At 45.5% G+C, this 14,838-nt stretch overlaps 3 protein-coding genes and 1 non-coding gene across 4 annotated transcripts; 3 read left to right on the top strand and 1 right to left on the bottom strand.

Moving 5' to 3' along the window:
- Positions 1-2,769: 2,769 nt before the first annotated feature.
- LOC117840103 (molybdopterin synthase catalytic subunit) lies at positions 2,770-4,121 on the top strand. The gene has a single exon (XM_034720563.2). It carries the CDS (start codon positions 2,923-2,925, stop codon positions 3,529-3,531), a length of 609 nt encoding a protein of 202 aa, XP_034576454.1. The 5' UTR covers positions 2,770-2,922; the 3' UTR covers positions 3,532-4,121.
- TRNAH-GUG (transfer RNA histidin (anticodon GUG)) lies at positions 3,986-4,057 on the top strand. The gene has a single exon. It is a non-coding gene; the product is annotated as a tRNA-His (tRNA).
- Positions 4,122-5,361: 1,240 nt separating the features above from the next.
- Positions 5,362-6,453, top strand: LOC117840114 (AIG2-like protein D). Its single transcript, XM_034720576.2, has 4 exons — positions 5,362-5,723; positions 5,794-5,886; positions 5,993-6,076; positions 6,168-6,453. Exons 1-4 carry the CDS (start codon positions 5,364-5,366, stop codon positions 6,240-6,242), a joined length of 612 nt encoding a protein of 203 aa, XP_034576467.2. The 5' UTR covers positions 5,362-5,363; the 3' UTR covers positions 6,243-6,453.
- Positions 6,454-6,709: 256 nt separating this feature from the next.
- Positions 6,710-14,619, bottom strand: LOC117840094 (auxin response factor 5). The gene is made up of 15 exons (XM_034720552.2): positions 14,154-14,619; positions 13,865-13,983; positions 12,361-12,459; positions 12,219-12,275; positions 11,979-12,134; positions 11,789-11,873; positions 11,435-11,525; positions 11,184-11,348; positions 10,954-11,076; positions 10,732-10,807; positions 10,507-10,636; positions 8,558-10,392; positions 7,754-7,944; positions 7,250-7,462; positions 6,710-7,153 (listed from the first exon to the last, which is right to left on the bottom strand). Exons 1-14 carry the CDS (start codon positions 14,227-14,229, stop codon positions 7,264-7,266), a joined length of 3,402 nt encoding a protein of 1,133 aa, XP_034576443.1. The 5' UTR covers positions 14,230-14,619; the 3' UTR covers positions 6,710-7,153; positions 7,250-7,263.
- Positions 14,620-14,838: the final 219 nt, after the last annotated feature.

Here is a 14,838-nt window from a genome sequence, read left to right as displayed (position 1 = left end):
TTTTGGAGGAGTTGTTGGCTAGAGAATTCAAAGTATTCAAATTTTAAATGAGGCTCAAAGTTTGCAAGTTGAACTGTCCTTGAGTTAACTAACAAATTGAATGACAGTTGCCAATTCAACTATGGTAAATGGCCAACTTTGGCTAAAAATTTTGGAGATTCCTATATGCAGATGTTGGACAATAACATGCAAAATGGGATCTATAATATGTGGTTAACAATTAACAGTGCCTCTTGGACAAGGAAAAGTTGGTTTGAAAATTTAAATCTGAGCTCAAAGATGGAACACAGTGACTGTTTGAAACTTTTGTGATGAAACTGAATAGTGTTCGATTGAACACTGACAAGCAGTGCAAGGGCTGGATTTCGGGGCTTCGATTCAAGGGATAGAGCGATCATCTGCCCAAACTGCCAATCTATTGAATGAAGTCCAGAGAATCCTCTACAAGTTTGCTTAAAGGGGATTATGGAGTTTGAATTGAAAGTTTGGCAAAAATTTGATTTGAACCTCGGGTAGAAATGGAGCAAAAGGGGGAGAATCAGAGCGGAGCCGCTGCCACGCAACTACTTGCCGCCGATGGCTAGAGGCGGTCTCACCGTTCCATGCGCCAACGCATGTGTGCGGGGTGAAGCAGGCAAGTAGGCAGGAGGTGGCCGTCGAGGAGGCAGTGAAAATTTGTATAAATTATTGCTCCTGCCGGCCGAGTCTATCCTTTCACCACGCTGCTCAGCTTTTTACCGCACCTCGGTCGCCAGCAAGTTCCGCCGCCGTTACACCATCGCTGGCCATTTCCCTCCACCAAAACCATTGCCTTGATGTCCTGAACCCATCCCACCAATCACCATCTAGCCTCTTCTACCACAGTGCCCTCCCGTCGCCGTCTTCCTCAAGTCCGGGCGTCCTTTATTTTTGGTAAGGCCACCGCCACGAAGCACTATGCTGTTGGGGTTTTGGTCAACGTCTTAGTGTCTGGGTCTATCACGCGTGAGCTGTAGGGGGTTTAGGTACTGCTTGTTGGTCGGGAGCACGGCCGGGTTGGCTGGAGTTCTTGCACCACCGCACGCGCACCACCGCCATGGCCGCCATAGACGAGCTCTTTGCTCCAGCTACGGGGAGCTCTGGTTTAGGCAAGCACCAAGCGTTCTAGGTTGGGGCGAACCTTCTGAGTTAGTTTGTGGTCGTTGAGTCACCGCCATTGAAGCCGCACGCCATCGGGAACCCTAGCGCCACCCGCTACGCCGCTGTCCTTCACTATTCGCCGCCACCGCTAGCCAACCTACCCCAACAACACCCCCAGTAGGTGCCCGTGGTCAAGGCAAGTCTAGCGGTGTATTCACTGTCGCCGGCGACGTGTTTCCACCTCTACCCGTCGGTGTACCCACGGTTTGGGCCGGAGGCACTATGCTCAGGTTCGGGCCCGCGTGTCGGTGAGAAGGGTTAGTGCGGGGGTGAGTGAGAAAGGTTTCCAGAGGGGGTTTTCAGGAAGAAAGTTGATTTAGAGTTTTAGAAATTAGATTTAAATTCTGTTTTCATATTTAATTCATTATAAATTGTAGAAATGTCCCAAATTAGTGAAATCAACTTTATTAGGTGTATTTTATTTTCTTTTATGCATTAAAATTTCTTAAACCCTAGGATCAAGTAATAAAAAATTAAGTATTTATTTAGTGCCTTTATTTAAGGTATTTAAATAAATACTTAATATTTATAAAATGTATAAAATTTTGAATAATGTTTTATTATTCACAAATGTTTATTAATCCATAGGAATTAAGTTTTAAGATTAGAAATTATTTATAATGTTTTTCTAAATAAAAGAAAAAAACTTAAGTTAGGTTAGTTAAAGAAATTAATTTGTGGGTTAATCTTTTATGGGTAGATTAGTGTTGGCTTGCAACTTTATCATGAATATAGGTTGTATAGTCCATGTTTCAAAAAGTTTTGCATATTCTAACTTTGGCATGCATCATATCGTCGAACCTGAAGCTTCTTGAGGTGGATTTCTTGGAATTCTCTAAAGAACCTTAGGAATTTGAGGAGGTTATTGAGGTTGTTCCTAGTGTTGAAGGATCTCTCGAAGGAACTAACTTTTTTTTGAACCAAGGCAAGTCCCGATGTATCTACACCTATCTAATTTCAGAAATTACTATTCATGTGTCCAAATTATTGGTTATTTCCTTATTTATGCATTAAGTCTTGAAGTTGATTGAAACCTTACTCTTATGCATAATCCAACCTTGTTTGTAGAACATCTTTGCCACCTATTCAAATAATTAGTAACCATCATATGCTTAGTGATGCTTAGATTCACCTTTGAGTAACTTTGTTGCTCAACCACTTAAGGTATATTTTAGCAATTGTTAATGTGGATCATAAATTATAAGTTATCATCTGATTTTTTTACATATTTATTAATTTAGAAAAGTGCTAGGATCTTTTTTCTCCCGTTGCAACTCACGGGCATATAAAATCAGCACGCTAAAATGCTGAAATAATTTTCGTGAAAAATATTATGCAGAAGCAAATAACTCAAAGACAGGACCATACGTGGGCTGTAGCTGGGCTAGGCCTATGACCTACTGGGTTGTTGATGGGTAACCACCATCCTAGGCTTTGATTTAATTAAGTTCTAATGTGGCGATGAATGGGCTGGGCCTATTGCCGGCTAATATCACCAGGATTCAATTTGATAAAAAAAAAACGTGGTCGAAATCGGCGGCAGCATTGCGTTTGGTGCCCTGCCTACCTCATTGCATACGTAATCAGGAGGGCAGACTCGTCATTTGGGGCGGCTTCTTCCTCCCCTGGCTCCCAACTCCCATTGACCTCACAGCACAGGACCTTATCTGCTCTCCCCTCCCCCGCGACGGCTTCAATCCGTGCTCTGCCAAGTCAAAGAATCAAAAAAATCCCAGCTTTCCCATGGCCGGCGGCGATCTCCCACCTGCTGAGGAGGCAACCGCAGCGGCGGCCGTGAAGGAGGCGGAGGAGGAGGAGGCGGCGGCGGAAGAGGACCTGATCGAGATCGTGGAGGAAGGGTCCGGCCGGCTGGACATCGCACGGTACGTGGACCACGTCCGGGACCTGTCGGCCGGCGCCATCGCGACGTTCGAGGGAACGACGCGGGACCACTTCGCGGGGCGGCACGTGGTGGAGCTCCGGTACGAGGCGTACGCGGCCATGGCGCGGCGCCGCCTGGCGGGCATCCTGCGGGAGGCCCGGTCGCGGCACGCGCTGCGGCGGCTGGCCGTGGCGCACCGCCTGGGCCCCGTCCCGGCCGGCGAGGCGAGCGTGTTCGTGGCGGCGTCGGCCACGCACCGCGCCGACGCCATGGAGGCGTGCCGCTACGTCATCGACGAGCTCAAGGCGTCCGTGCCCATCTGGAAGAAGGAGGTGTACGACGACGGCGAGGTCTGGAAGGAGAACCGCGAGTTCTTGGACCGCCACTCCGGCGCCGCGGCTCCGGCTCCGGTGCCGGCGGCGAAGACGGGCGGTTGCTGCGGGAGCAAGGTCAGGGTCCAGGAGGCCTGATGGCAGCGGCCGGATCGCTTTTTTTTTTCTTTTCAATTTTTGCTGAGAAATACTGTACTGCTTTGAAGATGAAAGGCAGATCCATGAAGAACACAAAGCAAAAGGAATCTGCTTGTATTGAGATGATGGAGACCCCATGGGGAAAAATAAATTGATACTGAAGATGTGTTTGTGGGAAGACAATCAAACCAGCACAGCACACCTTTGCTGAACAGGACCTGTTCTAACTGAATCTGAAACGGGCGGTGGTAGGCGATTGATCTGTCTCGTCCGGTTGATTTGGGACTAGGACTGGACTTCGACATCATGGGTCGCTCAAAAGTGCACGAAACTGACCTGGATCACTCCTACCTCACTTGAGGAAGAAGCTAAACAAGCTAGCAATGCTTTGGTGGAAAGACTGAAGGTTCCACGCTTCGTTAAATCAAGCTATGTGAACCTCTTAAACAACACAGTGGCTGTAGTTTAGTGGTGAGAATTCCACGTTGTGGCCGTGGAGACCTGGGCTCGAATCCCAGCAGCCACAGTTTCCCTTTTTATTCCCTGAAGTTTTACTTCCATTTTACTTTTTTGTTTTTGTTTTCTGTTGTGGTAGGTGGTAACAACCACGCATCTGGTTTTACCTGCTCGCGACAGATGGGTTCGAGGTTCATAAACTCGATTAGCAAATTACTAGCATCCTTACGAGTTACGAGTATATATGTCTCGATTAACTAGTGTCACGTATAGTGACCTAGCTACAAGATAAGTCCATAAGCACCGTTTCTCAATTGCTCATTGCATTGTTAGAGCGTTCACGTTTGGAGGAACGTGTGATCCACACTCCTTCTGTCCAAAAACAATAAATTATCATAGAAGTTTTAGGACAGACCTTTTCATGCCCCTGTTATTAAACATATTTAACGTTAATTGATTGTTGCATGCACGTACACATACCAAATATTATTTGGTAAATATTTTTGGATCAAACTTCGAATTTCAGAATAACTTGTTCTTCTCATTCGCATTTTTGTTTAGTTTAATTCTCGAATCGAAGATATTGATGGGATGAAAGTACATGGTCAAGTTAATACTTGGGAATTGGTTCATCCCACTAATGACCCGTTTATTTCCGCTTATAAGCGGCTTGTTGGAAATAAGCGATAATATCACCAAACGCTTTTCTTATTTCCACCGATTCTTGCTTATGTGGTAAGCCTCTTCAGAAATTTAAACTACGAGAAGTGAAAAGCGAGAAGCGAGAAAATATTCGTTAGATTATAATCTAAACGTAGCTAGGAGAAGTGTATTCAAACAGTGCCTAAGGCTTTGTTCAGTTGGGCCGGGATCAGCCGTGGTCGGGGCCCAACCCTCATGAGTCAACTCGACGTGGATCCAATCCCGACCTGCGATAAAACATGTGTTTGTTTAACCCACGCGAGGGTTTGATCCCGGCCGTATTCCGACGAAAACCACTCCTCCCCCGCCTAGATTCGACCCATGAGTCAAGGGCGTGGAACTGATCCCCTCACGAGAGGCTACGAAGGGGAGGACGCGACGCGGTGGTGGCGGCGACGTAGGGGTGCTGCGGCAGCACGATTCGAGGTGTCGGCGATGGCGACGCAGTGCAATGCTGCCGGCGGCTGTCCCCTCCGTCGGCGGCCTTCTCTCCAGTGAGTTTCTTGTCGTTCCCTTCCTCCCCTTCTCTCCCGTGTCCTAGTGTTTCATAGGTTTCCGCTTTCTCTATCTGAAATGAAATTCTTTGGAATCTCTATGATCGAGAGATTAGAGGAGCATCTTTGGATCATCCCTGTTTTTCTTTAGGGGAACTGGCGGTTCGGCCCAACAACGAAATGCCATCGGCCCGGCCAGTCGGCCACCTGGCAGGCGGCGTCTTCCGTTCCATTCCACCTCCACGGCTCCACCTGTCGTCGTCGTCGTCCTCCAGCCGTCCTCTGCCCCTGCTGCTGCTGATACCCCCAGCTCGGCGACTCCCCCTCATGGCGGCGCCGCCTCCTCCCGCACCCGCGGCCGCCGGGCCGCACAGCGTCTTCGTGTACGGCACGCTGATGGCGGAGGAGGTGGTGCGGGTCCTCCTGGGCCGCGCCCCGCCATCCTCCCCCGCGCACCTCCCCGGCCACCGCAGGTTCAGCCTCAGGGGCCGCGTCTACCCGGCCATCCTCCCCGCCCGCGCCCACGCCGTCAACGGAAAGGTCCGTCTCTCTCTCTCACCTGCACTGCACGCCGCCCCGCAAACTCACGATCTGTCTGCGCTCCTTCCAGGTTATCAAGGGGCTCACCGACAGGGAACTCCATGTGTTCGACCTGTTCGAGGACGAGGAGTACGTGAAGAGAACCGTTGAGGTCTCGCTGACCGTGAGTACCCTCGAACCGCACAATCTGATCGATTGCTGTGAACCTTAGTAGCTTGGATGGTTGACGGTTTCTCCTATGGAAAGGGATGATTTGGGTGTTTTTGCAGGATACATTGGAGAGATCACTCGCCTACGCGTACATCTGGGGCAACGAGGGCGATCCTGACCTCTACGGGGAATGGGATTATGAGGTCTGGCTCTGAATACTCTCGTATGATATTCGTGTTTCTGTGTGTTCTTACTTAATTGGTATTCATGTTTCAATTTGTGGTCTTTAATTAGGAATGGAGGAAGGTGCATTTGAAGGATTATCTTGAGATGACGAGGGAATTCATGGACGAAGTTGGACAACTTTAAACGGATCTCCTGCCCTCTGGTTTGTAAACAGTGTCCTTGCAAAGATCACCCGTGAAATCTGTGTCGTAGTAATAGACTAATAGTATAGCCTCCTGTGCTCATAGACTTGACAGAGTGCAACTATACATTTCTTCTGTGTTTTTGGATCAGAAAGATTTTACCTGGGCCATTTGCTCTTTTCTACCTGTTTATTGATGTGCTATGATGATAAGATTTCTTCTTCCTGGATGCCTGCCTACCAGTGACTTGTACAGTTCTATTGATCACCAACCGATTGGGATTTGGGTGGACTGGTTTGCAAGTACAAGGGGCATACTGAATTATCTTCTCTCATTAAACTTAGCCTAAAACCTGGTTATTGTCAAACAAAATACTCGTAAAAGTGGAGACGAATAAGACGTATTTGTTGATTTTTCTGCCAGACATTCCCAAAGTAGAGAATTAAGATAGCAAGCAGGTCCTGTAAGTATACTCAAATGGAACATTCATGTTAGACATACTAATCAGTAGAACATCATAAATCTGCCTCAGCGTTTTCCGAAAGGATGCTGATTATGTTATATGGATTTCAAGCAACCCAGCTGCAGTTCAATACAAATGCTCTTCACAAAAATACTTTATCTTCAGATCTGCCTACCCTCCGTCTTTAGTTCAGATTTTGCCTAACCCTCTGTCTGAAGTCTCTGGCGCGCGACAGCTCTAGGTAAGTTTCATCCTCTTGCCTACATTGTTTCAACCGAGAAAGCTACACATATTATATTTATATATATCCAAAACATAACCTAATCTGAGGAGCATTTGACCTCCCAGATATAAAAGCCTAGACGTCTACTGCAATCTGCACAACTCTTCCAGGCGATAATCTTGTTGATGGCTGAACACTAATGACTTTTTGCAGCCATAGTTCTCATCTGCCCATTTATGAATGAATTCATAATTATGAAAGCCAATTCAGCAACCAACACAGAAATGGAAACAAATACTGCAAGGGAACAATGTGCACGTACTTGTGATGATCAGGTCATTCGAATTGGTCATAGAAGCCGATGGAAGGGTTACCAGGGTTCTGGTCACAGCGAGGCCTCCAGGCGTTCCCACCATCTGAGCTGCTGCAAGCCTGGTTGGAGAGGACATTGTTCCCCAAGTCACCATCTAAGCTCATCTGCTGCACTTCTTGAGGGGATAGGATCCTGATGCACTTCACACAGTTCACAAACTCCCTGTATAATACATATTAGATTTTTATTGCGATGATAACCAATAAAATCCTTCTTTGGTCATTCATAATCAGTGCATTTACACACCCTAAAAGCTCCAGCGTATGCTTATCCATAAAAAAGAAGCCACGGGCACATTGCTGTTCACATTTGTACTTTTTTTATTGCTATATTAGTAGCCTCCACTGATTGTAACCCACATTCCTAGGCACTTTTACAGTATTTATTCTCTTGACAAATTTTTGATAGTGAATACAACATTTGACTTAAGCAAATGTAGAAATGTAAACTTACTCCCATGGGTCATCACCAAGAAGTAGGATGTCATCCTCATGATCCTTGTAGACTAGCTTCCAGCCTATTCTCTGTCGGTCCTCGAGTTGGCCCTCAATACCAAACATGCGGGCCAAAGCATGCTTCAATTCTTCATATCCAGCGTACCGGCCAATGTCAATGGACCGGCCAACAGCTCCACGTTTGTAGACCTACAAGATTTATGTTAGGGTCACATTCAAGAGAGTGAATGGCTATAGCAAACAAAGCACATGCTCAAGAGTTTATTGCTCCAGAGGATGCATGATCATAGGAGGTCCCAATTCCCAAGAGCCCTGTCCTTGAGAAGCTTTTAAAGCTATATGTGGCCATCTCATCAACCATACATACAAGCATGCATTATATCTCAGTTCAATCACAACTTTGAAACTGCTTCACAGCTAGAAGACTGCTCAATTATTAACACCACATCATATACTAGCACAACTAAAATCATAACAACTGCATTCTTTTCTTTACAGATAAACGCATTTATATTATGTATGCTTTAATACTACTTGGAATATAATGAAATTTTCACCGCGCTGTCCTTAAACTTTGTTACATGTGAATTTTTGAAACATTTGGGAGGACCTACTTCACATATATTGTCATTTCTACTCCAACATATCACATTTTATTTGACGTGCAGCAGTGATCAGAAGTGTAATCCCTTCTTCCATTAAAGCCCCGCAATTTACTATTCAGTAATTAGTAAATACACCAACAAAAATATACTACTTGCATGTTACTCTTGCTGGGTCGAGAATGTAAAGGAGTGCAAACCTTAGTGAATGTCCGCATTCTCTGTGGTGGAGGTGCAGGGGGCCAAGAATTTCTGTTTAACAAGGCACCATCGTTGATTGCAGAATCGATAGAATTAAAGGCTATATCAGACTGACCGAATGACTGTGAAACCATGGAGGTTGAGATCTCTTGCTGAGCATCCTTTTGTATTCGGTAATTATTCTCAACATCAGTTGACATATGAGTCTGACACTTCACAGGATTAAGTGCACTTACCAACAAGCCTTCTGTTTCCATAGGAAAGCCCAATGGACCATCATTACTGATCCCAAAGAAGGCATTGTTAGTCGGATCCACATCTTGAATTTCCACATCTGGAAGTGCATCTTTGAACATTTGCTGCTGATTGAAGTTAGAAGTGGGGAAGCCTTGATGCAGAAGTCCATCCGTTTGGGTAGGCCATAATGAAGTTGCTGATGAAGCTGTTTCCAGGTTGTCTGTTGATGGTACAATGTTCAAAAGATTGTCAGGACCAGTCCCACAGGTGGGTGACTTTGAGGTGATCACATTCTCCTTCACATTATGGTTCAACAATTCCTTGGCCATCACTGGAGCTGCTGTTACAGCTTCAACAGATGTTGGAATTGACATCAGGGCAGATGACTGAGGCACCTTTTCCGTGTTGACCTTGCAATGATCATTCCTACCAATGTTTGGGTGTGCCAAATGATTTCCATTAGCTGTAGAAGGTGATGTTGAGCAAGAAGGAAGTTCTTCAGTTAGCACAGATTGTGCAGCACCCGGAATCATCAGTGAGCTTCCAGCTTTTGAGACGACATTGGTTGGTGTGATCGATGGAAAGGCAACATCTGACATATCTGCAAGTGCCACTTGTTTCTGTGAAAGCTTCTGCTGTTGCTCCGGCTTCATTGGTGGTGGCGATGGTGATGCTTGCAGTGAAACTTTGCTATCTTGCTGAGGCATGATCCGCTGCTGCGCAAGTGAACGAGAACCCGACAGCTGCTGCATGTCCAAAAGTAACTTCTGCTGTTCCTGTATTAGTGGTAATCTTGAGAGTGTAACCGCTGGCTGTGATATGAGTGCCTGCTGCTGTAGTTTCTGCAATAGCTGCAACTGAAGTTCCTGGTCAGATAATTGAGTCTGCTGACCAGCCAGATTCACGAGCTGACCAGGCAATTTATTTAGCTGTTGATTATGTTGCTGCTGCCGCTGCAGTTGCTGAAGTAAAAGCTGCTGATGTTGCTGTAGTTGCAAATTCTGGTCCTGCTGTTGCTGGGAAAGAAGCAGCTGTTGGTCACTGGTCCCTTGCTCGTTCTTAGTTGGAGACAGATGTTGCTGCTGTTGCTGCTGCATCTGATTCTGGATAATTACCTGGGCCTGGGCAAGACTGGCTTGAGCCTGGCTTAAAGGAATTGCTTGGTTACTGGCCTGCTGTTGCCTCTGCTGGTTGCCAGCTTCTTGCTTCTGTTCTTGATTGGTAATAACATCGAGTTGATTAAACGATAGCACTCCCTTGGACAGCTCATTGATAGGTTGCATTTGCTGAGGGAGCTTGGAAGCATTAAGCTGTGCACTGTTTTGTTGCAGAAGATGGTTCTGCACATATAACTGCCTTGCAAGCTCAGTGGCGCCAAGGTTTTGCATGGCAGGGTTACTTAGAGATCGCAGGTACTCGGACTGTATGCCTGTATTAGCTAATGTGGAGTTCTGCTGTCTGTTCATGTTCATCCATTGAACCAAGCTCAGACCAGGCATTGTGGTGTTCTGGGTCTGAGCGTCCTTTATGCATATCTCCTCACCAAGCCAAGGCATTGCCCTCTTGAAAAGGTTTTCCATCTCTGATGACTCGTCATCTGTTAATTTAAATATAAAAATGAACCATGTAAACTACGAAAAGTGATTACAATAGTGATATGCTGTTTGCATTGCCAATCTAATACTGAAAATGAATCTTAAGGATTCTTTACCTAATTGCCTAGGGCGCTTTACACCAAAGAAAGGCTGAGGGCATATGAAGAAAGGAGCAGCAATTGGTTCAATCTCCCACATTGAAACTCTGTTCCTCCTTTCACCAGCTGCAGACTCATCCCAGCCAACCTACCAATTAACATTAAATCTGTGAATCGGATAGAAACATAAAAGGAAGAATACAAACCAAGACTGCCATCAATGATGTGGCTCAGCAATCCAACCTGTAAGTTGCGCCACTGGGAGTTTTTCCATCGAACAGGATCTAGATCACTTATCCCAGTTATTGTACCCATGTACCTGAAAACATTAAATAATTTAATTAGTAATATACAATAGGCAACAAAAACATGGATATCATTCTTTGTGTTGAACAAAGAAATATGAATTGAATGCTTGTATTGCCAAGTAGAGCTATTAATTTAAGATAAAAAGAGCTGCTGTACCTTCTCATCCCTAATTCCTCAGTCTCGAACATCATCCGAAATCGCATTCCTAAAGATATCTGGTTACTATACAGTGCCTTCTGGTATTTGGCAAATGGGATGACAAATTCAGTAGGGCTAGCCCTGAAAGTCCATATTTCAGATAAATCAGTTTGGTAGCTACTCACTTACATAAAAAGGCTATTTAGAGCTATCATGGTCGGAAATAACAGTGTAGAAACTTTATTCACCTTGGGTTGTAAAATATGGTAAATGGGCTATTGTTGGCTGCAGCATGGGCCGCTGCAGCAAGCACTCCTATGTGCATACTGTCACTTGAAAGTACTGAAGAAGATATATTAGTGGGTTGTCGGCTAGCCCGCCTGATTCCAAGTAGAAGTTGCTGCCTTTCATCCCTAAATCATCATAAGGCAAAATGTAAGATGACATTTACACTCCACAGGACAAGCTTTTGCAAAAGGGAAAGAATCCCAAAACTTACCTAACAAAAATGACAGAATCACCAGCAAATAGTCTCTTGCCACCCACAAAAAGGCTCCAGCCAGTAGTTAGTAAATGTCTTTTGGGCTGGCCTGATTATATCCAAGTACAAAATGATTAAGAGTAAAGGACATCTAATGATCAGTAGTTAACGTTGCATTTACAGTCTGAGGGCATCTAATGTTATCAACAGTAACAGTCTTTTTGCAGATCGCTCAGAACATAAAGGACCATATGCAAGGTCTTCAAACTTGCATGAAACTCCTTGTTTCAGGGGGAAATACTAGCATAAAAACTGGAACGGTCCTACTTGTACTGTCATTTTGTAGCACAAAAAGTGCTACATTTTCCCCACCTCGAAATATATGGCGAAATGTCCACACAGTGTCATGTATGTCTCTGGCCTGCAGTTCTTGAGCCGGAGGCTGCATGTTGAAGTCCTATAGAACAGACCAGGATAGTAAAAATATTACAACAGCACTATGAAGTTGATAAAAGAGCAAGTATTTTGCTGCAGCAATGCTAGATATTCGATGCCTACATACCAGTGGAGGTAATATCTTCTCAGCAGCACGGCGAGGCACAGAGAAACCTCCATGTGTACTTGTATCACTTGCAGTAAGTGTCTTACAGAAGAACTCCATCTGTGGCCTTGCATGTTTTAGTGCAAGCTCAGATAGCTGTAAGGCCTCTTTTCCATACTAAACATAAGTCAAAGCCATGGATTTAGGGCATTGGAACAAATGAAGGACTTTTGGGGGAAACCACAAATTCTAGATGCTCACTGTGTTCACTGGCTGAAGAGTCATCTGCGCATACACCTCATCAGTGTCTGGATCGGCCTGAGAATGAAAGCGATATGGCTTTTGAACTTGGTGATTGCAAGCTATATGTCAAAAAGAATAAGCAAGGAACTGTGTAGATTACATGCAAAGTAACACTATGAAGAAGACATATCAACTTCGAGGGAAGATTTGGATAGCTTGGCACATGCGCATCAATATCCTTTTGCATAGAAGCTGCAACCTGAATCAGAAAGATACTAAGTTCAAACATATACACTCTTTTCCGAAGAAAGCAAAGAGTATTCATATTGAATCAAATTCAAGGTAAGTTCTTTTTCTTAATCTCAATTTCTCAAGCAATAAAAAAATAGCAGCCAGATGAACCAAGCAGCAAGTAGGTGGACCAATATTCAGTAATTCTTTCGGTTGATATACCACTACTTTCTGTCCGTATGTTCATTATCACGTTACAATCAGTACAGCACATGAGCAAATATTTATCTTTGAGGCTGTTAATCGAACTGTAGTGTGAAGACTCATCAGTATATTGTTTTCAATAAAGGATCATTTCATGAAATGATTAAGAAAGTACACCCATTCAAACATGCTTCCCCTTTTGCAAACCCTTTCTGCAGTTTGACTAAAAAATGAAGTGAAAAGTAGTCTGCGGATTAAAAGGAGCACCGCATGAGTAAACTTTTTCTTAGATAAACCCTTTGTAAGTACCCTGATCTCTATCATCATGTGCATCGCAACCAAATGCCATAAAAATAAGAAAGGTTTTATTTCCTATACTTTTCTTTTGAAACATGAAAACGAATTTATTTTCCCATCTTTCTAAAAATATAGGCCTCCCCATACTAGTTTTTGGATTTAGAATCGATTCACTTTGTTTTGTAACTAGAGCACTATATACAGAAAATGTTGAAACATGTTATTCCAATGCCAAATCTTAAGCAGATGCAACGGAAATTACTATCCCGGGACCAAAAATGCAAGCAACCCACATGTCCAGAAGATGCTTCGTGTACACCAAACTCCTTACAAGGAAATAGTACACAGCACACCAAAAACCAACAGAAGAAAGAAGCAAGCAGGCGCCCAATAGTTCCAATTCCAACCACTTCGGCAATGAGCCTAATAGCAGGTTCTTGCACTGCAGGATATTAGCAACTACGGAAATCTTCACACGTGTAGAGAACAATGGGAATCCTCTTGTTCCAAAAGGATACAGATGAAGAATTTTCACCAAAAATCTGGTTGCAAAGCAGATTATGGGAAACCTACTAATTCAGTTAACTTAGCAACAATTAGTAGGTTCCACACTAAATAAAAAATGGTTTCTTATTACTGCACCAATAGCGACCTTATGTCCCTCTAACACTAGCAAAACATTTTAGCGATAAACCTCAACATGAAGCAATTGCAACCAAAGAACTCCCGGAAAAACAGAAACTTTCACCTGAAAACGCCGGAATAAAAATTACAGATTGTAGGTATAAAAAACCATGAGAACCAGAGAACACGGACAAGAAATCAATAAAGCAATTGGAAAATTTTGATCAGAGAATCCCATAGGATATCCCGAAGCATCACCACATATTACAACTACAGAGCATTCCGTTACAAGGAGAAGAAGCTCTGACCTGCTCGCTGTGGCCCTGCGGGAAGTAGACGACGAGGCTGCCCACCGGCGGCAGCGACACGAGCGGGCCCGCGCAGGCGTACCACAGGTCCGCGTTGATCGCCGGCGCCTTCCGCTCCCCTGCGCAAACCACCGCCGCCGCGGCCGGCGTCAGCAACAGAACACCGAAAAAGGAGGCACCTTTCTGAACTCCGGCAGAACACGCGCTCAAAGTCGAACTACCAATTTCTCCGGCGCTCCGCCTGTCGCCGCCGGCGACGCGCGCGGCAAGAGGAAGGTAAAAGAGGTACCTTCGGGTGGCGCCCCGCCGGCGGAGGCGGCCGCGGCCGCGGGAGCGACACCAGAGCTCGCCGGGGACTGCTTCATGGTCTCGCGAGGCCACGCGGGAGCTTCACTGCTCGTCAAGCATGGAGCAAGCAGAGGCGCCGCGCCGCGTCGCTGCCAGCCAGAGAGCGGCGCCGCCGGCGGGCCTGGTCGTTCTTGGCAGAAACCTACTGGTACTTACTGGCTCGGGCGGCGGCGCTAGGTGCGCGGCGTGGCGGCGCCTCCCCGACAACGCGGGCAGCAGCACACGAAGACCAAGGGCCGTCCCCCAGAGAGAGAGAGAGAGAGAGAGGGAGAGGGAGCCGAGGCTGAGCTGCCTGGGCTGGTTGGTGCGTTGCCTCGGGAGTTAAAACGAAACGCTCCTTGTTTCTCTCTTTTGCCTCGTCTTCTTGCGAGAGGAGAGAGAAAGGGTGGAAGAGCCTGCTTCAGCCTGCAGCTCTCATCAGCTCAGGCCCAGCTGCGTCTCTGACTTTTGTATCTCTGAAATGAGATGCTCCAATACAAATATTTTCCTCGAGTTAAAAACATTTTCTTTCCATTTTCCTCTGATCATCGAGTAAATCCGTGTAGGATGGTAGGCTTCTCCAAGTCAAATTTCTTTTGTGTTTGAATATTGGTATTTATAGAAAGTTACTATAATCTTAAATAAGA

The sequence above is a fragment of the Setaria viridis genome, chromosome 1 (genome assembly GCF_005286985.2).
Source record: "Setaria viridis chromosome 1, Setaria_viridis_v4.0, whole genome shotgun sequence".
Classification (NCBI taxonomy): Eukaryota; Viridiplantae; Streptophyta; class Magnoliopsida; order Poales; family Poaceae; genus Setaria; species Setaria viridis.
Note: the sequence above shows the minus strand (reverse complement) of the source record. Positions and strands in the feature narration are given on the sequence as shown.